General features: G+C 50.6%; 1 protein-coding gene across 2 annotated transcripts in view; it reads right to left on the bottom strand.

Moving 5' to 3' along the window:
* Positions 1-26,502, bottom strand: part of NAPRT (nicotinate phosphoribosyltransferase) — a 368,826-nt gene that overhangs the window by 205,512 nt on the left and 136,812 nt on the right. For both annotated transcript variants that reach the window (XM_086966311.1, XM_086966312.1), the window contains exon 4: positions 1,627-1,757. In XM_086966311.1, the coding sequence (XP_086822437.1) occupies positions 1,627-1,757 (131 nt within the window). The remainder of the gene's footprint in view (positions 1-1,626; positions 1,758-26,502) is intronic.

Raw genomic sequence — 26,502 nt, 5'->3', positions numbered from 1 at the left:
AAGAAGAACGTTTTGTGTGATATACACTGCTTGGTCAGCTCCTATATATTCAAATATAGCCCAAGCCTTGCCTGTGGTACCTGAAAGGAACCACAAAAGCTTTAACACCATATCGTCCTACTCAAGTCTATTATACATGAAGGCATAATTTTGGAGTTGTAAGAGATATGAACATCGTATGGCTCAATGATTAGAGCAAAGGAAAACTAGGAAAGGCTTGGGTCCTGTCACTGGCCGGCGTGGACCACTATTGTATAAGAAACAAAACAAGAGCCGGGCAGTTTCGAGTTTGTATCACGGTGCACAGCCTAGTCTAACAAATCACTAGGTTGGACAACCATTTGTATTGATTTACTTATCGTTTTTTATAAAATGTTTTCAAACAAGTTTTTGGCGTCAAGAGATACAACACAACATTTATCACAAAATACAAATATACATTCAGTGAAATGAGAAGGAAATATCAAAACATAGATGTGTAAACAAAGGAATTGTCATAAATAGATAACATAGACAACTATCAAACAGGCCTCAAATTAATCAATCATAGAGGCTCCAATCCTGATTATGCAAACAACAAGGGGACTGTTATGATAAGAAAAAAACCTCCTTGTTACAACCCTCACAAGATACACAATAGATCAACAGTTAGGTGCCAAAGCTAGGAATAACATAGGAACATATCAGCAATTACAAAGTGTGTTTGAGTTAATTCCTAGCGTGCCCTAGAAATTCGGTATCTTGGAGGTGAAAACGTCGACGCGTTTCGAACCCAATACTATTGCACGGGTTCTCCTCAGGACATGGATTGGGGGGTCGTTGTCACTGTGAAACAATTGAAACACGGTGTAAGTGAGGGTACCTATTTACATCAACTCATCGCATGATGGACACCCCGGGAACACCTGTTACAGAAAAAGGTTAAACCACAAACTGATCGGATGGTATGCGTGTCTACATTTGGACCCCACACAACTCCGGTACAAAAAATCATCCGGAACAATTGGCACCTAGTAGTAGTGGGCACTTCACAGGGAAAAGCCAGGAAGGGTTCCTCAGCGGTATTCATACAAGCGCCTAGATGCCCATGGGTGATTCGTGCGCTGTACAAGTACCACACATTTACATTTACATATAGAAAATACTATATGCGACTTTCCAATGTATGAACTACATGTTTCAAAACGGTTTAGAAAGAGGGGAAACATGTTGACAGCCACTTAAGAAAAAGACAAATGTGAGCTTTCACAGGTCAGTTACACATGAATGGTACCCATGAGATGATCACCACAACAATTAGAAGAGCGATATAGCAGAAAGCCCCACTGAAGAGTGCATGCTGTTTGTTAGAAGTAAAGACCTGGCTCTTACGGTTTGGACAATACAATCTGGAGCACTCATGAATGACTTTCATGAATTTGCACTCGCATGAATGCACGGCCTGTTGGTTGCTGCACTGTGTGCGTCACTCAATAGCACAGTATCTTTCACTTACAATCAACCTGTGCCAAGTTTCTAAGTCCACTGGGGCTCTATAACGGCCATGCCTATGATGCTCTTGTCTGGACTTGTGGGAGGGGTAGGATTAGGACTGGAACAGGGTGAAGCACATGAGTCAAGACTTACCTCCTATGTAGGAATATCTTGATGCAGAGATGCCACCGTTGGGTCCTTGTGCACGTCTCAGCCCCAATTCCAGCAGTTTTTTATCAGGGCCGGCCGCAGTGCGCATCCTAGCAGCATTCGTAGCAACAAGACTGGAGAGAAAGAAAACAGAAAATAGTGTCCCTAAATTGCAGACTCAGCCATATTTGGAAGAAACCATAAATCAATAGAATGTACGTGCTTATAAGAATATCACATTTTCTGCATGTCGGGGAGGCAGTTACACACACCTGCTAGTGCTAAGTTTTTTTCAGATGTTTACATATATGCATGATCAAACCTGGATTACTATTTTTATGCAAAAAAAATCCAGATAGAATGTATTTTGTTCTTACAGAGGGGAGCTATGGCTGATGTCACCATCAGAAATGCAGACTTGCAAGCCATAGGATGTACCACAAATTTGAAATTAATAACCCAAGGCAGGAAGAACATTGAATACCAGGAGACTATGTACAGTGTGGCAAAAGAAACGGAATCAAGTAAAAGAAACTCCTCTATTTGCATCAGTTCCTATATTGGCATTATCAATACTCCATTCACCTAAGCTGCAAATTCTACTCTTTGTGAAATGATTGTGCCTAGTTTGCCTGGTTGGTTCCTTCAGGCCAAATCGAAGTCATTTTAGGTTGCTTTCACTCTAGAAGGGTAGGAATACCGATAGCAATTTAATTTTTCGAAACCAGTATTCTTTTTTAATGATGTTATGAACAAATAGTCTCCCGCCCTGCAGCTCGCCATACGGCTACACCCTTCACTCTCCCAACTCGAGTTAAATTTCACAGACCAGTTATACTTTGTATTAAAAACATCTATGCTGGGGGCGTGGCTTGGCGGGCGAAGATGGCGGTCGCAGCCTTGTAGAGCTCCCGCCGGCCCGGACTTAATTCGATCATTTATCCTGACCCCCGAGCCCACTGTTGGTACCCAGTGATTGCTTTCGATCTAGTGAAGTCTCCTGTCTACTTTGGTGTGTCGATCCTGCATTTCTTCCCTTCCTGCGATCGGAGGGAGGCGGCGGCGGAGTGCGGCCTGGTGGCCGGCCGGAGACCGGGGTCCTCGAGTTTCGCGACGCCTGGTGGCAGTTGCGATCTGGCGGGTGCGGGTGGCATCCGCTACGCCGCCCTTGGCTCATTTCTTTGGCCGCGATCGTCTGGAGATCGGGACGTGCCAACAGCTCCTACCCATCGGCTCACCCCCTGTGTGCCCAACGAGCGGTGGCGGTGAGGCGTGGCCCCGCGACAGTCTGGAGACGGGGTTCCTTGAGCCCCGAGGCGGCCGGTGACGGACTGGCGGACGGTAGTGGCATCCGATCTGCCTCTCCTGGCCCGGCCCGCTGGATACGGCTGCCCACAGACCACGGACCCACAGATTCTTCCTTTTGTACCTTGGACGGCTGCTTGTGGGGACGAGTGCGGGTGCGGCCTGTCCCGCCTGGGTGACGCCGGGACCTCGATTTTCGCGACACCCGATCACGGCGGCCGGCCCGCATTCCTCTCTGGGACCTCATCTGGGCCGTCCCGCTCAGGACTTGTGACAGTGCCCGAAGGTTCGGGGGTGGTGTCCGCCCTGCCCAGCGCTTGCCATGACCAGGGACAGAGGAGGTGGCCCGCCTAAACATGGCCCCATCGATAAATTCACCGAGCCGAGTGGTGGCGCCGGGGCGGCCGGTGGCAGCGGCGGCCCCGGGCCGGACAATGCAGCTATACTGGCGGCCATCACCCAATCCCGAGACATGCTCGATGCCAAGATTGGAGCGGATGTCACGCTCCTGCGCCAGGACCTCCGCAACGCGGTGGAGCGGATCGCCGGGGCTGAGACCCGTATCACGGAGACTGAGGCGGACATTGGTGGCCTAAAGAAGCGACTGGCGGAGGTGGAGAGCGTCCAAAAGACACTGGCGGCCCGCGTGGAAGATGCAGAAGGGCGCGCGCGGCGCAACAACCTCCGCTTCATTGGCTTTCCAGAGCGGTGCGAGAAGGACAACATGGAGCGGTTCCTAACCGGGTGGCTGGAAAGCTGGCTCCCCGAAGGGGCACTGTCTACGTGCTTCGTGATTGAGAGGGCCCACAGGGCTCTGACCCAGCGGCCGCCGGAGGGTGAGCGCCCACGGCCAGTTATCGCTCGCCTGCTGAACTATCATGACCGGGATGTTATCCTGCGGGAGGCGAGGAACAAGGGCTCACTCGCCTTCGAGAATCATACTATCATGATTTTCCCGGACTACACGAAGATGGTGCAGCAACAGAGGCAATCCTTCATGGACGCTAAGGCTAAGCTTAGGGGCCTCAAGCTCCAATACTCGCTCCTGTATCCGGCTCGCCTGCGAGTAATATATCAGTCTCGGACCCATTTCTTCGATTCGCCGGAGGAGGTGTTCCGCTGGACCGATGAGGCGGTGCGACTCAGGCCCCATGCCCAGCCGGGGCTGGACCCGGGCAGGTCCCAGGGATCGTCGCCGGAGCGGACGGATCGCCCGAACAGGAAGGGCCGCCATCGGAGGTCTCGCTCCAAGAAAAGATCGGCTTCCGCCAGTGCATCGCAATCGGGTGGTGCCAGGGACTCGGAACACTCCGATGCGGGCAGCTGAACATTGCTGGGCCTACACGTACTTTGTATGCTGCATACTGAACTGCTCTGCTTTGGCTGGTGAGACTGTTTCATTCTGTCCTTGATGTGCCAGTCGGTTCCCATGTGAAGACTCCAGTTATTGCCATGGGGACGCAGTGGGGCTCGGAGGGTACCATTTGTGGGCCTCAGACCCTCACGGATGTGAGTGTTGTTTGGGGGGTGGTGTGTGTGTGTCATTGTGGGGTTGTTGGGATCCATTGGTATGGCGGGCCCTGGGTCCTCTGTTTTGGACCCGGGTCTCTCCATGCCGCGACAGATACTTCAATGTTTTCTGAGGTATTGGGGTGGTGGGTGTGGGGCGGAGTTCTGGTGTTGCGCTTGTTGGGGGGGTTCTGGGTTGCGAAGGGGGCGCTAAGTTTGCGGGCTGGGGGGGTGGGTCCACACATGTCTGAGGCTTTGATTCTTGTCGATTTGCGGGTTGCACCAGGGTGGGAGGGAGGGCCGGATTCTGGACTGTGTATTGACAATGGCTGATACTGCGCTTATGTCTCCTTCAAAGACCCTGCGGGTGGTGACGTGGAATGTGCGGGGTATCCTGGATAAGATCAAGCGTGGGGCTGTGCTGCGGTGGGGGAAGAGGGAGATGGTGGATGTACTCCTGCTCCAGGAAACTCACATGCTGGGCTCCAAGGCCCTTAGCCTTCAGAGGTTCGGTTATCAACAGGTCTATCATGCTGGCTTTACGAGGGGATCACGGGGGGTGGCCATATTGATACATCGTAGGGTGGCCTATGTCCATGAGAAGCAATGGATTGATCCTCAGGGCAGGTTTGTCTTTGTTAAAGGCCTACTGGGTTCCGAGCCGGTGGTCTTTGGAAGTGTTTACGCCCCTCCCCCCCTGCAATGGGCATTGTCTGAGCGGCTGTTTGCGCTGTGGGACGAAATCCCTGAGGTCCTGACCGTGGTGGGGGGTGATTGGAATGAGGTCATGGATGTGGGCCTGGACCGCCTGAGGCGAGCACATGTAGTGTCTGACCCCCCCCCCCGCGGCTGCTCCCACCCGATTGTGTGCGACTGTGCGTAGTCTGGGCTGGATTGATGTGTGGCGGCATTTTCATCCCGCAGTGCAGGCCTTCACGTATGTATCGGCGGTGCATGGGTCCTTCTCGAGACTCGACTATCTGTTTGTACCGGGTGCCTGTCTGAGCCGTGTCAGGGATGCCACGATACTCCCCAGGGGCCTCTCGGATCATTCCCCTGTCCTGGCCACCGTGACCCTCCCCTCTAAACGGCAACCCTTTCGCTGGCGTATGTCCGTCTGGCAGCTGCAGCGGCCGGAGTACGTCACGCATTTACGCGAAGAGATCGATCACTTCTGGCGCGAGAACTTGGTGGGGGGTGTCGATGCCATTGTTGTGTGGGAGGCGCTGAAGCCTACGATCCGGGGCATTGATATAACTTGGTGTGCGGCCGCTCGGCGGGAGCGTCGGGAGGCCATTGTGACTGCCGCGGCCCGCGTGGAGGAGCTGGAGCAGCGTGGTCGACTCGGGGGTGACGAGGGCGTCGTGCGACAGCTCCTGCAGGCCCAGCAGACGTATGCCTCGGTCCTGTACGAGGAGGCCCGACAGGCGTGGCTCGCCACGCGCAGCAGGGTGTACCAGTGGGGCGATAAGTCCTGCACCATGTTGCATAGGCTTTGCCAGGCGACTTTCCAGCCCCTAGAGCTGCCCGGCCTTACGGCGGAGGACGGCTCGGTCATGACCGACCCGGGTCTGTTGGCGGCTAGCTTTGCCCGCTACTACGAGGCACAATACGCTCCTCGTGACCCCTTGGTGGAGGGCGAGATTGCCTCATACTTGGACGACCTACTCCCGCAGGCAGTCCCGGAGGAGACTAGAACGGCCTTGGAGGCCCCGCTTACGTCCGAGGAACTTGGGGAGGCCCTTGGCCAGTTGAATACTGGGAAGGCGCCCGGCCCGAGCGGTTATCCTGCCGAATTTTATAAAAAGTTCCATGTCCAGCTGGGACCCCACTTCCGCAACGCCCTGGAGGCAGCGCGGACTAGAGGCGAGCTGCCACCTGACTGGCGTCATGCTGAGATTGTGGTCTTTTTGAAGCCAGGCAGGGCGCCGGACCGGCACGACTCTTACAGGCCTATCTCCCTTCTCAACATCGAGGCCAAGATTTTGGCGAAAGCCCTGGCGAACCGCCTTCTGCCCCACATCGCCGACCTAGTCCACCCTGACCAGGCCGGGTTCCTGCCGCGCAGGGCCACCCGGCATAATATCCGGCGGGCGCAGGCAGCGATCGACGCCATGGGTGCTAGGGATGAACAGGCCGCACTCCTCCTTGCGGACATGGATCTGGCCTTTGATTCGGTGAGTTGGGCGTATTTGTTCACCTTGTTGGCCCGCCTCAATCTAGGGCCTGTCTTCTTGTCCTATATCCGTCTCCTATACACCAATGTTACGGCGTCGGTCCGTGTAGCCGGTGCGGTCTCTGGGCGCTTCCAAATCGGACGTGGTACTCGGCAGGGTTGCCCGCTGTCCCCCTATCTGTTCGCCCTGGCCATGGAGCCCCTGGCGTCGCGGATACGAATGGATGCCCATCTAGGTGGCTTTGTCTGGAACGATACCCTAACAGATAGGATTGCACTCTATGCAGACGACGTCCTCCTGTTCCTTACCGATCTGCGGCGCTCGGGCCCTCGAGTTTTGGAGATCATGCGGGGGTTTGGCGAAGTCTCGGGGCTTCACCTCAATCTGTCTAAATCGACCCTGTGGATTTTACATGGCGGAGTGGTTGCCGACCCTTGGGCCGCCGACCTGCGCGTGGCGACGGACGGCCTGAAGTATCTGGGTGTCTTCCTCTCGGCCTCGCGAGCCGTGGCCTGGACACGCAGTGTCTTGCCGGTGTGGGAACGGGTCCAGACAGATGTCAAAACATGGTCCAGGATGCCCCTTACAATCTTTGGGAGGTCGGCCATCTTTAAGATGGTGGCGCTGCCGAGGCTGTTGTACCAACTCCAACACTTCCCGCACCCTATTGGCATGGAGTGGTTCCGCCAGGTGAACTCTGTGCTGAGCCGCTTCCTGTGGGATGGCGGTGCAGCCAGGGTGGCCCTGAGGACGTGCTTTCTGTCCACATACTGTGGTGGTTTGGCCACATCCGACCTCCTCTCCTACTACCAGGCGTCACACCTACTTGTCCTCAATGACTGGTGGTACGGGGATAGGAGTGACCCGGCCTATGCCCTGGAGAGACATCTCATGGGAGATCGTACGCTCCACACCATTCTTTATTCGGCCCGTATACGCCGTGGGTTGCCGTCGGTAACTAAAGTGGTCTTTGCAGTGTGGCGGCAGTCTCTGCGCCGCATGGGTTGGTGGGGCAAATTAACGGCTGAAACGCCGCTGTGGCACAATGGCATGCTCCCGGAACTGGCGGCCCTGGCCGGGTTCGAGGGTTGGGAGGCCATTGGAATTACACAACTGGGCCAGGTCGTATCAGGCGCCACCCTCAAGTCCTTTGAGGAACTCCGTGTGGAGTTCCAGATGCCTCAGTCCCAGTTCTTCCGTTACCTTCAGCTGAGGCATGCCCTTGCCCTGAGCATTGCCGGCCTCGACTCCCTGCCGGAGTTCAGCCCGATTGAGGCGAAAGTGTTTATGGGAGACTTGGGAGACAAGAAGGTCTCTAGGATCTATCAGTCACTTGTTACTCACTGCTCATCCACTCTCAGCTCCCTTCGGGAGGCGTGGGAGGTAGACGTGGGCGCCCTGGATGAGGACGATTGGAGGGAGGCGCTGGAGTCCCCGCGCGGCACCGCTATTGCGGTTCGGCTCCGCCTGATACAATTCAAATACCTGCATCGTGCCTATTATACACGTGAACGTCTGTGGAAGGCTGGTTTGATTGCGTCATCGGAGTGCCTGCGCTGTGGGGAAGTGCCTGGCTCCCTGCTGCATACGGTGTGGTCGTGTGGCCGCCTGGCTGGATTCTGGAGGGGCGTATGGAGTTGCCTGGCCGAGGTCCTGGGCTGGGATCTTCCTCGAACCCACCGGCTAGGCCTGCTGCACATTATGGAAGGGGTTGGGGGCAACATGTATAAGCGCCATCTGTTGCTCCTGGGCCTGGTGGTTGCTAAGCGTGACCTGGCTCGGGCCTGGAAATCTGTGAGGGCCCCCCCCCTGTCTGCATGGAAGGCTGGGCTGGACTACTTTATGGGTCTTGAAAAAACGGTCTTTGAGGCGCGGGGCTGCCCACGCAAACATTTCAAGATCTGGAAGCGGTGGGCCGACTACCGTGGCCTGTCCTTGGAACCCCCGGCGGAGCAGGAGGAGGACATTTGATCGCAGTGACTCTTCTGGCCCGAATGGCAAAACCCTGGTTGCATTATACCTGCGTCTTCTATGTGTATCGTCTTTGTGTTGCTTCTGTACATGTGTGGCGGGGGGGGGGGTGTTGGGTACGGGTGGGGGTGTAGTTGGGGTTGGGGTGGGCTGTTAGGGCATTTTTAAAGCTGAGCTTCATTGACACTTGCTTCGTGGATTACTATGTATGTCACCATTACATTGATACTGTTGTGGGGATCTTGGTGTGTGAAGATACCACATTCTTGATACTCCTTTGCTCAATAAAATTGGTTGTGAAAAAAAACATCTATGCTTCATTACTGGCAGCCCTGGCGTAGTGCTCGGTCATTCTCCTACCCGTCAGGTGGGATAATCAGAATCTCTGATCTTCCGCCCTTCGCTATTCTGACGTTTCTGTGCCCATCATTTGCTCTGACTCACCACCACCACAATCGGGGACTCTGGACATTTCCTATACCCACTACAATCCTGATCAACTCATCTACCTTCCTTTAGCCTCTCTCTTTATTACATGTGCTATTATCCGGTTTGACAAATTTGATGATAAATGCTTTCATTATCCTATGGCCTTTTCTTTTTTTATTCTTTTCTCCAAGGTACTGTTTTGTTCTATGTAAAACAAAAAAATAAATGTTAAAAAAAAAAACACATTAACGAAACTGCCTTACAAACCTGACAAACTACATAGTGGTGCAAAAGGAATGTATTTGCACAAAGGGATATGAAGCCATTTGTAAATGATATTCAGTGGGGCTACTTAATCGATACCCTAGAAAGCAAGCAAGCAAGGGTTAGCAAAGCACTATAAATGGAAATGGGAGAATTATCTCTTAAATGACAACATGAGGATCTGAAACTTGCCTCGTGGGTCAACTGCTTTGCTCAGTGTAACACAAGGCATTTCTCGGTCTCCAACTTCACCCTAGAACCTGCCCCACAATCACAATATTCAATGTTCCCAGTCTGTTAGTGCCACAGCCTCCACTATCATGGCCACACAAAGCAGCCACAAGGACGAAATAAGGAGCACAATTCAACATTTATAGGGCCTAATGTAAAGTATGACGGATGGGATACTCGGTTACAAACGCGACGGATATCCTGCCCGTTGCATTACAGGTGCCACTGGATATAATGCTATGTAATGTGGCAGACGGGATATCCGTTACATTGTGACAGAGTAAATCATCCACCAAACCCTAAATCAGGTTCACAGTTACAACAGGATGAGAAATCTAATGGTTTATTTAGGGCTGGCAGTCAACATAGGGGTTAAGGTTCAGAGCACTGTTGATGATTAACCATAAAAATAAGCAGCAGTTTGGCATTTGGCACTTGATAACCTAAAATGCATTGCGTAACTACTTGACAGCGGACAATCAACTAAAATGTTACGCCAAATTGGACAACACTAATGCCTATCTGTATAGGAATTTGGCCATCGTCCATGTTGCATAGGCCCAGCTGATCTCAGGACTGGTTTCCTTTTCCACAAGATAATGATTACTCACAAGAGCTGTGATTAACGCAAAATCCCAAGCTTACCCCACACTAGACAGAAGAGGCAGCATTCTTGGAGGATTGTGAGATGAGTAAACAAATACTAGGCACTCCTAACACCAGAGCTCTGTAAACCCTGGACACAGCCCTCTTCTCAGTCAAGATACCCTTACGACGTATTTGGACACATTCTCTCTAGTCTTTCTCCGTTTTGCTTTACTTTTCAGCTTGGTCACAACAGTTGTGTGCTGTTTAAAGGATGGTCTTTGTTTTCAGGACTGGAACAGCAACGTGTTTCGAAGACAGCACTCAGGCCAGTAATTATGTTCAAGTTTCGATTTTTAGTGTGCTTGCTAGGACTCTAAATCCAGTTGGCATCACTTTAGTAGAAAGCTTTATCTTTGAATTATGTATATTATATACGCCCCTGCGAAACAATGTAGGGCAAAACAAATTGCTTTAAGCAAAAAACCTGCATGCATATCTGCAATATTACCAGGAGAGCTTTCCATTAATATCTGTCACTAAGTATGCATTTGCTCCTAAAGTCAATTGAATCTGTAATGTTGGAAGCTATGTCCTTCATGTTTCTTAATAATGGCGGAGCTTTTTTTTTACCATCACGTACTTTACTCACCAACCTTTTGAGTATTTTTATAGTGGAAATGTAGCGGCAGAGAAATAAAGCACAGTACAAAATAGGTGAGGGGATTATAAAATGAACCAGCTGATACAGATAGCTTACAGGGAAAAACCAACTGAATAATATGCGCTTACTGTACTCTATAGTCCACGCATTCTCCTAAGGTTTTTAACAGTATTTATCGCTTTTTATGGTGGATCGCAAGAACACTCGAGAGATCACACTGAAAAAAGGGTTTATTTGTATTTATTTAATAAAAAGTCGTGCAAGGGTTAGCTATCACTAACAAAAAGGCTTCAAAGAGTGGTAGTGAGGAACAAAAAGCTTAAGGATTAAAACTAGTGCAGCCCAGCAAATCCATATGCCAAGTTCCACCACCGACCAACTGAAATCAACCACATGTACATAGAACTACATGCCCATTCAAACCGTAACATAAGGTTGGTTGGTTGCTGCACAGAGGAGCCACAACAAAGTGTAACTAAATTCCATAGTAAAGTCTGAAAGAAAGAGGTGGGTCTTAATTCTCAACAATGTTGGTCTGTCTCTCCAACCTGAGGAGTTCGGGAAGGAGCAGAGGAGCACTGAGCATGAAGAAATCTCACACCAAACATTTTGAAGCTTACTCATAAAGGTGTTTTGAAGTAAGTAAAGCAGTGCTCTTGGTGCACTTTTTTTTTTACATACTCTTGGATTAATATGTGAATTGAGCCCAAAACACCTAAAAAGAGAATACAATGGAAGTATATAGAAAATACTCTTGTACAATTAGTACACAAAGATATACATAGGTATGTACTCTACTACTACTTCTCATAAACGCTTTTGTGAATCTGTCCTATGGTATCTGGTTGAGCACATGAACACAAAGTTCAAGGTGGTCTACCTCGATGGATGGTATGGCAGTCAATTACAGCCTTCTAATGTAAAATGAGCAAACTGCCTCAGCTGAAATATGAGCTATGGAGGTTTTTGAACTTTTCACTGCTGTAGTGCACAAAGCCACACAACACAACAGGTGTCCTTTCTGTTATGTTATTTTAGGATGACTTGTAAAGCGCGCAGCTGCCCCAGCAAAGGATAGTCCAGGCGCTAATAGCAACAAAGGCAGATGACAGCAAGGGAGACCTATCATAACTAAAGAGAAGAAACCAATAGGCTGTTACAAGCATCAGAGGCAAACAGAAAGGGAGTAAACTGCAAGAAGGGCCTAAAGTGAAGGGAAAAGATGGGTCTTCAGTGCCTTACGGAATGCCAGATATCTACTAGCAAATTGTTCTCTTATAAGAAAGGATCACTGCTACTGCACCCCCACCTACTTTTCTTCTGGTGCCAGAGTTCCCCAGACATTGGGCCAGATGTACAATGGATTTTTGCATGCGCAAATGGGTTTTAGACCCCTTTGCCAATGTAAAAAACCTATGGGCGATGTACTAACCCTATTTTGTGAGTTGCTAATTAAATTGCAACTCGCAAAATAGGATTAGCGACGCTCTATTAGGAAGGGGCGTTCCAAGGACGTCCCTTCCTAATAGCGACTCTGAACCCTATGTAAGAATGTTTTGCAACAGCAATTGTGGTCGCAAAACACTCGCAGTTCACTACCCTCTTCAAGAGGATGGTAAACCATTCGCAAACGGAAAGGGGTCCCGTGGGGACCCCTTACCGTTTGCGAATAGGTGCACAAAAATATGTGCAGAGCAGGCAGTGGTCCCAGGGACCACAACCTGCCCTTTAAAAAAATGAAACAAAAACGTTTCCATTTTTTAAAATAAAATGCAGCCCGTATTCCTTTAAGGAAAACGGGCTGCATTGAAAACAAGAATTGGTATAGCCAATAGGTCTCGCCTTTGAGACCGTATAAGTGTTTAGCCATGCAACAGTTGATGTTATAGCATCAAGGATATTGTGCTGCATAACTTAATACTTATAAGGTCCCAAAGGCGAGACCTATTGGCTATGCCAATGCTTGTTTATGTGGGTGGCTATTATGCCCTTGAAAAGAACATGATCATACTAACCGTTGATGGTTGTGAATTATAGTAGTAGGGAACATGCTTTTTACCTGAACCACAGTGGAACGATTGCCTCTTGGAGAGCCATGGTAAAATCCAAGCAGTATTTTAAGGCCGGACTCCTCAATTTTCCTCTGTGTCTCCGGCCTGTGCTTGTGTATGCTGGGTACATGTGAGGTGATGTTCCGTGGTGGCGATCAAGCCTGCGTGTATCTAGCACCAAAAGTTCTACCATGCTTTTTATGGTCTATTACAACCAGAGTTACCCATCTCTTCAAGTCCCCCTGCATTAGTATTGCAGTTCCCACATCCATTGGATATCTAGAAGAAGCACAGTGCGGTGTCAGGCTTTGAATCATCATCCAGAGGAAAGACTTTATGTTGTCAAGTGAACAGAAACTCATCTTCTCAAGCTGCGACTTGGCCAGAGTGTAACACTTAGATAAAGACTTTGGCTTGGAAACTCAGCTGGGTCATATGCCCCACAGAAAGGATGGGGCCACATCCCCTTTCCTGACTCCTGTGCTTTTAGGAGAGAACCAGAACTGTCTACCTGCAATCCCTTTAAAGTTGCAATGTTACCTCCAAATGGTGCCATGGAGCGAAACCTAACTAAAAGGAATACAAGCTTAGTTGCAATTTACCCCCACCAAATACTCGGGACTTGACTGGGCACTTGGAAGGGTATTGCAATCAACATAAGAGTGTCAAACAAATCGAAACAGACAGCAGAGGATGAAACACAAAACCAGTTTGCGCAAGTAGACTGAGTAGAAATTTATACCGACTAAGAGTTCTGAAATTTGGGGGCGGAGCTAGCCAGCGTCGATGGCGGACGTGTGAACTTTCGGCTCCTCGCCTAAGCCCCTACAATATCCTGATAAACTATCCTACCGCATGCCAGCGTAGCTGAGTTCGGTACCTGGTGACCCCTGGTACCCCCAGACCCGATTGAGTGAACCGGAGCGGCCGTTAGTAGCGGAGAAAACCCGGAGAAGATCCGCGAAGGAGAGAGGTGGCGGACCAGGCCTGAAGCCGCGACCTGCCCTGCGGAGTAGACCGCACGACGTCACCCGGCGTGCGGCCCCGAACACTGGAGGAGACAGGGCGAGCGGTGCTGGAATCGGCGCGCTGACACCAGGACACACGGGAGGCCCCCCCCTCAGCCACACTGCACCACCCAAGGGCTAACGCCACGACACCCCCTCTCAGCCACACCTCAACGGAGCGGGCGAGCACGGTGACGAACGAACACGAGCTGCGGGGGCTTGGGAGACACGCCGGCCGCGTGTACGCCTTAGTTCACCTGGGAGCCCACGCACCGCGACATTACATCTGAAAGGACACTGTCGTTGGCAAACCCGGAGGGGTTAGCATAAAATCCGCAGACCGCGGTGGCCTACACAAGAAGCTCACCAGAGGTGACGCTCTCGACATAGCCGCCATTTTGGCCCACCCGCTCCACCAACGCTGGTGCGGCAGCCGGGAGTGGTGAAGGAGTGAGCGGAGCACTGCTCTCGCGGCCCTGCCTAGACTGCGACGAGGAGGTTTCTCAGAGGCAGAGCCCCCCCTTGCACTGGGAGGACATCATGGGGAAAAACGATGCGGCGCAGGCCAAACTCTCGTTTGAACGCCGGAGGCCGAAGGGGACTGAGCCACCGGCACCGGAGGCCTCCCCTAAAGGGGCTGCGGCGACAGCGGCACCTGCAGAACTTCGGGACCTGCTGGCGGCGATGGAGAAGGGCATCCAGAACAGCATCGAGGCGGTGGGCTCCAAGATAGACGCTTTGTCGTACCGCATGGACCGCATGGCGGAGCGAGTAGACAAACATGCGGAGCGCCTAGATATGGCGGAACGACGCCTCACGGAGGCCGAGGAGGCGCAGACCGAGTGGGACAAGGACCGTCGGCAATTCGGCAGGCTGCTCCAAGTGATCCATGACAAGGCCGAGGACTTAGAAGCGCGCTCCCGCAGATCGAACATTCGTATAACGGGAAGTAGCGGAATCGACGCAGACTGGTAAGATGGAGCTCTACGTAGAGAACATGCTGAAAGTGCTGCTTGGGGAGGAGGCCTTCTCCCCAATGTTCATCGTGGAGAGGGCGCATCGCACTTTGGGCCCTCAACCTCAACCTGGCGCGCCTCCCCGACCCATCATAGCAAAGCTCCTGAACTACAGGGACTTGCGGCTGGCTAGGGAAAAAGGACAGCTCCAGATGGAAGGCATGAACATATCGCTGTACCCCGACTTCATGGCCAAAGTGCAAGAGGAGCGCCGTCAATTCATACCGCATAAGAAACAGCTCCGCGAGTTCGGACTTGACTACGCGATGCTTTACCCGGCCAAACTGAGGATTAACACTGGCGGGAAATCGTACTTCTTCACAGACCCTAAGGAGCTGCAGAAGTCGCTGAAAACGTGGGCCAGAGAACGTAAGGAACACCGAAAGCAGCACGGAGAGGACTCGGGGGCAGCATCGAACTTGGAGGAACAGGACTGAGGCGGTGCACCCAGTATGTATTGCTCCCCTCTGCGGGTAGTGCCGTCAGACATGCTGCCACAAGGACAATGTGCGACCCCATAAGGTGAGCTGTACATCGGATTCATTTTGGGACACTTGATGTGAGGTGGGAGGAGTATCCACACCGCGAAGCACGCTGCCCGGTTTTGCAGGGACAGACTACAAGTGCCGGAGAGGCGTTCAAAGTATTGACATCGAGGACGGGTTTGGGGGGGAACGGGGGAAATGGGTGAACTCAGTGTAAGGCACTGGAACGCTTTGGGGCTAGGCAGAGGTGCAGAACTGGAGATAAACTTTGAAACCGTTGGTGGTTCTATGCAGTCTTGGCACGCTTTGCCCCTGTGCTTTTGGTCGAGACACTCCCCAGGGAGTTGGGACTTGTATTGCCTAACACTTTGAGGTTCTTGAGTTGATGGGGATTTGTGGGGGGCTCTGTCTGGCCGGGTTGGGGGTGGTCAGCTGTGGGTGGGGAGGGGACAGGGGGGCGGGTTCTGGAACCGGGTTTGGGGGGTTCGTTATTGTTCGGAAGTTGAGGGGTCCGTGGTTTGCTATGAGAATCTGGCTTGGAGTGAGTGCATGTGAATGGAGTGACTGTCTGGCCGCCTTGGGTACTGGTGCCCTGGGCTGTGGCACGCCACCTGCCTATGGCGTCACTATGACACGTTGCGATCTGCGATGTCGGCTGCTGTAATGTCTGAGCACCCACAGGCCCGACGCACACTAACCCTGCTGACCTGGAATGTGCGAGGGCTAAACGACCACCGCAAGCTGAGGAAGGTTAGGAGCTTTCTCCACAGACATCATGTGGATGTAGCCCTGCTGCAAGAAACACACCTACCTGTTCATAGTAAGATGTTGCAGACTAGAGGGTTGGCGGGACATATAGTGGCAGCGGGCTTCACCACTCACGCACGTGGCGTGATTACCTGGGCTAACCCCTCCTCGAGATTGAAACTGACCCCGATACATGTGGACACAGAGGGTAGATATGTGGTTGCTAGGTGCGCGGGGAGGGGGCTAGATCTGCTATTAGTGAACGTTTATGGTCCCAATCATGATAATCCGGAGTTTTATGCAGCCCTGTCGGCCACATGTAGGGCACACACACACTCCAAAATGCTATGGGGGGGGGGGGGGACTTCAACTTTGTATTTGACCCTGACAGGGATCGTTCCGCAGGCCCTGCTCGAAGGCCAGTGGCATCTGCTGTCTATATGAGAGCGGAGATGACAAAGCTGGACCTAGTGGATGTGTGGCGGGACAAACACCCTATGCAGGGCGGATTCACGCATTACTCGGCCTATCACAACATACACACTAGAATAGACTACTGGCTAGCCTCCTCTTCAGTGCTTGGCGGCATCAGCTCGTGTACAGTTCTCCCGCGCACACTATCGGACCATTCCCCAGTCCTGATCAGTCTTTCCACCGCCAGGAAGGGGATCCCGCCTTACACTTGGCGTTTCCCGCCCTATGCTCTGCTAGACGACGCCTTCCGCGGGGAGATGGCGGAAGACATAGAACGCTACTTCGCCACCAATATTAATTCGGTTGATAGCTTCTTCACTATATGGGAAGCCTTCAAAGTGTATATTAGAGGAATGGCCATGTCCAAACACTCCAGCGTCCTGCGCTCCATTAGGAGGGACCTCTCCGACTTAGAAAACAAGCTGGCGGCATTAGAGAAACGACAACTGGCGGATTCTGGAGGCGACGCAGGACAGGCTCTCCTCGTTCCAAGGCGGGGGGTGCGGAAACGGAAATTGACGATTACCTGGACTATATCTCAATGCCGTTCCTCAAGAACTCAGACAGGGAATTTCTTATGGCCCCATTCCACGAAGACGAGATTTTAGATGCACTGGGAAGAATGCGGTCGGGGAGCGCCCCAGGCTCTGACGGTCTCACGGTAGGCTTTTACAAAGCATTTAAAGACCTCCTGCTCCCGCACCTGATCGCCCTCTTTGACACCATCTGCGAAGATGGAGAGATGCCACCCTCCATGCGGGAAGCCTTGCTGGTTACGATCCCGAAACCGGGGAAATCTCCGGATCTCTGTGGATCGTACAGGCCGCTCAGCTTGCTGAACGTAGACGCGAAATTGTATGCAAAGGTGCTAGCCAACAGGCTGGCTCTACTGGTCCCGGACCTGGTGGCACCGGAGCAATCTGGTTTCGTGCTTAGCCGGAACCTGACTGATAACATCCGCACGGTACTGGGTACGATACAGCATGTTAAACAGGAGAATCCCGCGTTGGCGATTTTCCTGGATATGGAAAAGGCGTTCGACTCCGTCGAATGGCCGTTCATGATCAGAGTGTTGCGAAAATTGGGACTGGGAGAACCGTTCTTGCAGAGGATAGGGGCACTTTATCACCACCCCTCGGCCCGTCTGCGCCTGGGTGACAGGGTTTCAGACCCGATACACATCAGTAGGGGAACCAGACAGGGATGCCCCTTGTCACCACTGCTGTATGCGCTGGTGGCGGAACCACTAGCATGTGCCATGCGGGAATACCATAGCCTGGAAGGTGTCAGTTTCCCCACCTACAAGATTGGCATCTCGACATATGCAAATGACACCTTACTGTATATCCGGGACCCAGAAACCAATTTGACCTCGATTCTCAGGGAAGTGGTCCGATTTGGAGCGCTTTCTGGACTCAAAGTGAACTGGGACAAGTCCATTGCTTTCCCCCTGACCCCAGTCACGAGGCCTTTCGAGATGGAATATCCCCTACAGTGGACTGACGACTCGGTACGATACCTAGGCATCCGCCTACACACGGATCCTGAGATCCTGATCCGAGACAACTACGGGGTCGCGTTCAACAAACTGGTGGATGATGTGGATGTCTGGATCAGACTCCCCCTCTCCTTGTTGGGCAGGATTGCCCTCATGAAGATGATAGTGCTTCCCCGGTTCCTCTTCCTCTTTGTTAACATTCCGGTTGTACTGTCGAGGGTCTTCTTTAAGCGATTAACACATGTCTTAGTCAGGCTCGCCTGGGGCGGGAAACAACCTCGAGTCAAATGGGCGACACTGACACTCCCTTGCGAAATGGGGGGACTGGGGGCGCCAGACTTGGAGCGCTACTATCGAGTGGCACAGGCGATACACTTACACTCATGGATCCATGGAGATGCACGTACACCACATCTCATCCTAGAGCGGTTGTTCGCTGACCCACTCCCCCTGCCGGCCACGATCTGTCTCCCATCGGACCGAGCGGTCGGACGGATGGACTCGCTCAAGGCGACCAACCATGCATGGCACGCGCTGATGAGAGAGCGGGGATGTGACTTGATGTACTCCCCACAGATGCCGGTGGCCTGGGCCCTCTGGCTTGACCCGCTCAATGAGAAGGGGGTAACAGAGGCCCTAAAAGCCCTTGCGTACAGAATATGGAGGACTTGTTCTTGGACGGTACCCTGAAAACCTGGGAACAACTCCCCCCTATCACCCCGGCTCCCTCGCTGCTACAAAGGTTCCAGTATCACAGGATCCGATCAGCCTGCCGAGAAATACTGGGCCCCTCGCTACAGGAGCCTGAAGAGGTCCCTGAATTGACGTATATTATTAAGACTAAAACTCCTACAAAACTGGTCTCTATGGTCAACAAGCTAGGAACCTCGCACCAAACATTACCTGACTCTGCTCCTAGAGCGGCGTGGGAAACGGATCTTCAAGCCCCCATTGATGACGCTATGTGGCGCTACTGCTGCGCCAACACCCATAAAGTTTCTCTTAATGGCAGGCACCGTTTAGTGCACTTTAAATTTCTGCAGAGGGTATATTATACCCCTGAGCGACTACACCGCTATGGCTTACGTGGCTCCTCGGAGTGTGAGCGCTGTCGGGCCCGGATCGCTGAATTCTTTCATTTGGCCTGGCTATGCCCGGGGGTGAGCTCCTTTTGGGAGGAGGTCTTTGCGGAGCTGGGCAGGATTTTGGGGGAGCCACTGCAGAGATCCCCAGCGCTCGCACTGCTGGGCTTCTCCAAACCGCTGGCCTCTTCGTTGCGCAGGATAGTGGATGTAGCGTTGCTGTTGGCCAGAAGGGTCGTGGCAACGTGCTGGATGCGCGGGCCACTCCCCACCAAAACGAGATGGCTTAGGGACCTCCAATACTGCTGCACCCAAACGGAATTGTACAGTGAGCTGCTGCCGCCCAAGAGCAGGCCGAAATCCTTCTGGGACCTCTACAAGGAACACCTACTAAAGGGGGAGGGGGACGACACTGACTCGTCGGAGGTAGACGAACTTCAGGCTGAGGAGTTGGAGAATGATTTAGAACTGGGACAACCGCCGCAGGGGGAGCACTGAAGCTTTTTTTGTAGGAAGTGGGACAAGGGAGGGCGCAGATGGTACACGGGGAGGGTGGGTTGGGTGCGATAAGAACTAGAAGACGGCTCGGGTGGGGGGTGGGTGCAACACACACTTAGGACACAGACGACATCATTCACATAGGATGAATAACAGAGACTCCATCAATGTACTCGATAGCAAACGGGGAGGGCCTTGGGGTTGTTTAGGGGTAGTTTCTTTCTGGTTTTTCCCTTTCTTTCCTTCCCCTTTCTTGTTGTTGCAAGACCGCACTACTACACTTGAATTGTATGATTGCCGACTGTCTCATTGCTCAGCTGAAGCCTTTCAGGGTACGATAAGACTGGCGTATATTGATTTGTTCCATCACCTTGCGCCGCCGGGCCTCCGGGATGCCGGCACTCAGGCTGTGTATAATGCTCTACAGAATTGCCCACCGGGCCTTCACGAAGTGTTGTGAACTGTGCAGTTGAAATGCAATGTCACTTTATGCTGACGGTTGGCGATATCAAAAATAAAGGTCTTTTAAAAAAAAAAAAAGAGTTCTGAAATTTAGTACAGAGGTAGGGTGCACGTGCTTAGTGTAGAAAAAGGACCCTCAGGCACCAACTGCAAAAGTCGGTAGCCATTGTCTTCATTGGGTCCCCAAGAGTAGAAAAAGAAACTGAAATGGTGATTAGGAAAGTGATTTAAAAAGAGTGTGGGCTACTCATCAAACAATAATTTTATTGAGAAGGTAGCTCTAACTCTAATAAAAACAGTGAAAAAACAATGGACTGGTGATTGGTTGAGTTAGCTTGAACCAATAAGTCCTCACAAAAGTGACAAATAAACAAAGATGGTCAACATGTTTCTGCTAAGGAGCCCAAAGTCAGCTCAGCATTCGTCAGGACCAAAACACTCATTCATACTCCTTGGTGGGCACTCACTAAGGTGTCCTAACCTAAGGTGTAGAAAAAGAAAAAACTAATACAACCTGATAACTGTAAAGGTTCCTAAGATGGATGAATCTCCAAGGAGTCTCGCCTCATTAAGGGAGACTAAAAATCTGAAAAATAAGAGAAACAAACAAATCTGTTTTGAATGTAACTATTCTATAATTATCAAAGTTCAGTCTATCTAAGCAAACGTGCACATGTGTTCCCAGTTAGTGAAATTACTACAGAGAATTATACTGTTGGAAATACAGGGTACAGTGCCCAGGAGAAGGTTATCTCATTATATGAGTTCCCAAACAAGTGTTCACTCGTTATTTAGCCGATATCAGAAAACACGCAAATAATATTATATCTGCATGTTTAGAGGGTAGATACTTTATTAGTGAAAGTGCTCGTCAAAACAACCAAAGGTCGGGATTATGGAATTGCAAAAACGTCCTTTGAATAGAGCGCAATTTATTTTAATTTCTTCTATAGCGCAGGAATCAATCCCGTAAGGGTATCTCCGCGCTTTGCCAGCTGAGGAATTGTCAGGTAGAGCAGCCTGGGAAGTTATATGGATAGAAATGCTTCTTGATAGAGAAGGGTTTTTAATGCCTTTCTGAAGGACAGGTGATTTATGGTAGTTCTTAGGTCAATGGGAAGATTGTTCCAGAGGGCAGGACCAATAGAGGAGAAAGCACGGTCTCCTTGTCTAGTTTTCTTTGTGATGGGAGGTTTTAACAGGGCTTGGTTGCAAGAGCGGAGGGACCTGCTGGGCTGGTACAGTTCCAGCAATCAGGTGTCATATCGAGTTCCAGCAATCAGGTGTCATATCGAGTCAGAGAGGGTAAACTCACTTTAAAAAGTCCGTTGTCGAACATCATGGGCTGGCGGAGGGGGGAAACCTTCACGCTCGGTCAATCTGTCAGCATAACACAGTGGTATTATAAAACTCCTCTACTGGCGTGTATTTAGAGTCACAAAGGTTACGAGCGGTAAATGGAGTAAAATTCATAGACCTACTTGCTCCGATGCGACTCCCCGCCGGTAAACCTGCTTGGACCACAACCGCCGCCCGCAACAACCAAGGGGCAATGCGGTCGCGGGTTTGTTTTGTAAGAGAACGCGGAAGTTCAGGAAGGGCGCGGCTCGCGTTGGTAGCGGTCACGTGCTCCTGTAACTTCTCACTTTGCTTAAAGGGGCCTCACTGTTTCCTTGTTTGCTGTGCCGCGTTCACAAACTCTCGGCATAATGGACCGAAAGGATCCCATTATTTTAGAAAAATAAATTGTGTTGTTGATATTACATTAGTAAAAGAGGCATATTTCACCAGTGTAACCACGGGATACAAGGATGTCAAGACGCATCCTGGGAATAGTAATTTAAGATGTCAGACGATTAAGCGCTCTATCAACCTAACCCCAACAATATTGTCCAATTACATACTTCTGTATTTTAGTTTAGTTGGAAACAATAAAAAACATAAAGCAGATGGTGGTTTGTAGAGGAAAAAAGTATAAGTGACTCTTATAGCAATTACACCAGACAAAGAGCCACTGACAGAGAAACCCACAATGTCTAAGGAGAATAGTGGTGCAGTTATCTCCGCATTATCGTGCCCCACGGAATATCATTGTTGAGGCCATGGAGGTGTGTGGAAAGGCGATATATCCACCGTTGCTCCTTTTCAAAAAGCGTGCCTTCATTGTCTGAATTGATTTGCTCTATTACCACCCATTTCACATCATTGGGGCCATGACCGTTTTCCAAGAAATGGGTAGTTAGTTTGGTAGTGTTCCTGCCACATCTAACATTACTGCGGTGTTCACCAATACGTGTCTTTATCCTCCTGGTGGTCATGCCCACGTACCTCAAATCGCAGGGGCAAGTAATCAAGTAGATGACATTACTTGAATTACAATTGGTATGGCTTCTCAATTGCCATTCTTTTCCTTCTTCCAAATGTAAGACCTTGGTAGTGGTGGTAAGATGGCACACACTGCATCCCCCGCAAGGGAAATGGCCCATGACAGGTGGTAAGCCCCAAGCATTGAGGACAGTTTGACGGTAGAGGGTCTGATTGATTCTAGGGCGAGTATGTACAAGGGCGTCATGTAAGCTTCTTTCTCTTTTATAGGAGAATAAAGGTTTTTGCCAATTGCGACCATTACTCGTCAGTATTCTCCAATGTTTGCCGATACAGCGACTGACGGCATTGGAGATATTACTGTAGGTAGTCACGCACGTTAGGGGGACATTAGGTTCTATCTCCTTGTCTTGGTCTTCCAAAAGGGCCTCCCTATTATTATTCCTCGCCCTCTTACGGCTTTTCTGTAGTATTTTCTTGGGATAACCCCTCTGTGATAATTTCACAGTAAGGTCATCAGCCTGGATGTTAAAATCCTTGAGGCTACTACAATTTCTACGTATACGTAGATATTGGCCGAAAGGGAGGTTTTCCCTTAAGGGGCGCGGGTGAAAACTTGTGAAATGAAGGAGATTGTTGGTGCTGGTAGGTTTGTAATAGGTTTTACTTACAAGTCGGTTACCTGCTCTGGTGAGGGTCACATCTAAGAAGACAATAGATTCAGAATTGTATTGGTGAGTGAATCTAAGGTGGGGGTCGCAAGTGTTCACCCAGTCAAAGAACGCTAGAAGACTTTCTTACGACCCTTTCCAAATTAAAAGCACATCATCAATGTACCTCTGCCACAGGATAACATTGAGAGTGTAAGGGTTGTTTGCGTTCAGAATATGTGTCTTCTCGAAGTTATATACGTACAGCCCCGCAATGCTGGGGGCAAAAGTACTGCCCATTGAAGTGCCAGTCTTCTGTAAATAGATAGTGTCTTGGTACTGGAAGAAATTGCGTTTAAGTGCTAGGGTAGCACAATCAATGATGAAAGTCTTGGAGGTGTTATATGTCCAAGTTGTCTGTTCCAGTACATCTGCAAGGACCTTCAGGGTTGCATCCTGCGGGATGCAGGTATATAGACTTTCGATGTCTAGGGAAACCAGATAGCATGGTTCTTCTGGTAGTTCTACAGTTAGCAGCATTGAAAGGAGACTTTTAGTGTCCTTAATATAGGTACTGGTGGATTGTACCAAGGGTTTGAAGAAGAAATCGCAATATTTGGAGAGTGGCTCCAATTGGGAGCCAATCCCAGACACAATGGGTCTTCCCGGAGGTGGAACCCGATTTTTATGGGTTTTTGGGAGGGTGTAAAAGTAAGGTATTTTCTCTTCAGAACGGGTCAAAAAGTCACTTGGAAGGGTAAACTGTTCTTCGGACTGGACAGGAGACTGCTCTGCCCTCAAAGCCAGATTTCACCTTTTCATTAATTCATGTACCCCAGTGTAAAAGAAGGCAAGGGCCTGAAACATTCTCAGTGATTGTCTCCCTTTCAAGAGGTAAGGGACCCTGATGTCCCTTTCAGGATTTAAGAGCTGGGACTTGATAGGAATTTCTACTCTGGGCCAGGTCCTCAGAGGCACCATGCTTAAGACCTTTCAGGATCTCAGTGCAGAGTTCAATATGCCCCGCACCCAGTTTTTTCGCTACTTACAGCTTAGACATGCTTTAGCGCCTGCGCTGGAGGGCTTGGCCACACTACCCGAATTTAGCCCGATAGAAGCTAAAGTCTTTATGGGGGACTTGGAGGACCGTAAAATATCCAAAATATACCAAACATTAGTGATGCACTGTTCCTCAGACCTACAGCCCTTAAGAGATCGATGGGAGCGGGATGTGGGAGAACTGGAGGAGGAGGACTGGCGGGAGGCTCTTGAGTCCCCCAGGGGAGCGGAAATAGCAGTCCGTTTCCGGCTAATACAGTTCAAATACTTGCACCCTGCGTATTATACCAGAGAAAGATTGTGGAAGGCAAGGTTGATTGAGTCCCCTGAGTGCTTGCGATGTGGTCATGAGCTCGGTACCCTGTTGCATACAGTGTGGGAACGTGGTGGCCTGGCGCGGTTCTGGAAGGGTGTGTGGGACTGTTTGTCGGAGGTGCTGGGGTGGGAGCTCCCTCGTACGGCAAAATTTGGCCTGCTCCATGTGCTTGAAGGGGTAGGTGGGAATGTGTACAAGCGGCACTTGTTATTATTGGGACTCACACTGGCCAAACGTGATGTGGCTCAGGCCTGGAAGGAACCTGGGGCTCCTAAAGTGGTCGAGTGGAAGAAAGGCCTGGACTTTTACATGGGACTGGAGAGGCCGGTGTTCGAGGCCAGGGGCTGTCCCACAAAACACTATAAGATATGGAAGAGGTGGGCGGACTATAGGGGATTGTGGCTGGAGCCTCCACCGCCGCCATGGAGCGAGGAGGGGCAGATGTAGAGGGCATATTGGGGCTCGATTCTTTTCATGTTGGATTGTATGCTTTTCATAGCAGTGTTGGGGAGACGGAGTGTTGCAGGACGGGGGCGGGGGTGGTTGGGTAGTTAGGGGGGGGTGGAGGGGAGGGAGTATTTTTCATTAAAATGTATCGCACAACATGACCCATGATTGTAGTCACAGTCCCTCCGGGGCTCGGAGCACTGTGGATGTTTATTTCTGCGATTCAATAAAACCAGTTTTGGGAAAAAAAAAAAAAGAGGTAAGGGACAGAGTCATCCTGCTGATATTAAACTCTGCTTCTAAAGGAACCAAGAGTGATGAGGGAATGCTAAAGAAAAATGTGGATGGGGTAGGAGGGGCTTGATGGGAAGGTAACAAAACTGAGAATTGTTATATTTCATGCCAGAGAAGTGTAGTCAGGGAGGCTGTAGCGCACCTACAGTAAATATCCTGGCTGTATGCATTTTGAAAAGAGTGAAAACGAGGCAAGGTAATCAAGAAAAAATGAAACCAAGAGGGTGATGAACACGAGAGTAGATGACTTGGGGAGGGAATGACGAAGGGGGAACAGAGAAGGAATGGAGTTGTGAGAAGTGTACAAAAGAAAAAAATGATTAGGCCATAAAAGAGGTAATTTTAAAGAACTGAACATGAGGGTGCATGCAGGTAGGAGAGGAAAGGGAAGAAGAGTGCAGAGAGGAAAGAGATGGAAAAGTGCAGAAGGGAAGAGAACAGAAATTAAAAGATGAAGAGGAGTGTAAACTACAGGCAAAAGGGAGAACCATATCAAAGACTAGTTCAATAAACAAACGGATTAAAGGTAATGAAGGGCAGGCCAAAGAAGAGATGGTTCACATACACCCCCAACGGTGTTGGGCGAAAGAAATTAAATAACTAAACATGCATGTTAGAGGCAGATTGCGCAGAAAATGAAAGCACACTGCTATAGTGCTGCGAAACGCTACGTTTTGCCCCGCGTGGCAAATTAAATAAATAAATAGGTGTGTCCGAGGTGGACCGCGTAGTTAACCAGCTGCAGCACATATGGAGAGGAGAGCGGGCAAGGAGAATGAGAAAGAAAGGCAGTCGGAGAATCTGAGGAGAGCCCGGGAGTGGTACGTTTGCACGCGCGCAGTTTTCACTTTTTAAGCACTGCGCTTGTGGTGCGCCGCAGTTCGCTCCCGCAAGGTGGATGCCGACACAAGCATGAGTGCAGTGCTTGAAAAGTGAAGACCGATGGATAAATGCCCGCCTGGCCCTAGGTGAGATCTAAAAACTGCTTTATTTAAAAGCAGTCCCAGACATGGAGGTCTGCTGACCCCAGCAGGCCACCATCCCTGGAAGTGCCAGCCAATCCCAATGGGTTCGCAAATTGCGACAGCCTCATTAATATGCATGAGGCATGCAATTTGCGACCCCCCTTTGGGAATCGCAAACAGTGTCTCAGACACTGTTGTACACTGGCAATTGCGACTCGCAATTTGGCGCTATTTGCGAGTCGCAATTGCCAATGGTTGTACATCTGGCCCATAGTCTTAACCAGGAAGAGCAGCTTTCTGTGAGGGCTGAATAAATAAACCAGTAATGAATTTATGTAACACACCTTCATGTTATGGTCAACCTCTTC

This window comes from Lissotriton vulgaris, chromosome 4_1 (genome assembly GCF_964263255.1).
Source record: "Lissotriton vulgaris chromosome 4_1, aLisVul1.2, whole genome shotgun sequence".
Taxonomy (NCBI): Eukaryota; Metazoa; Chordata; class Amphibia; order Caudata; family Salamandridae; genus Lissotriton; species Lissotriton vulgaris.
The sequence above is the reverse complement of the archived record's forward strand: the minus strand, read 5'-3'. Positions and strand labels throughout refer to the sequence as shown.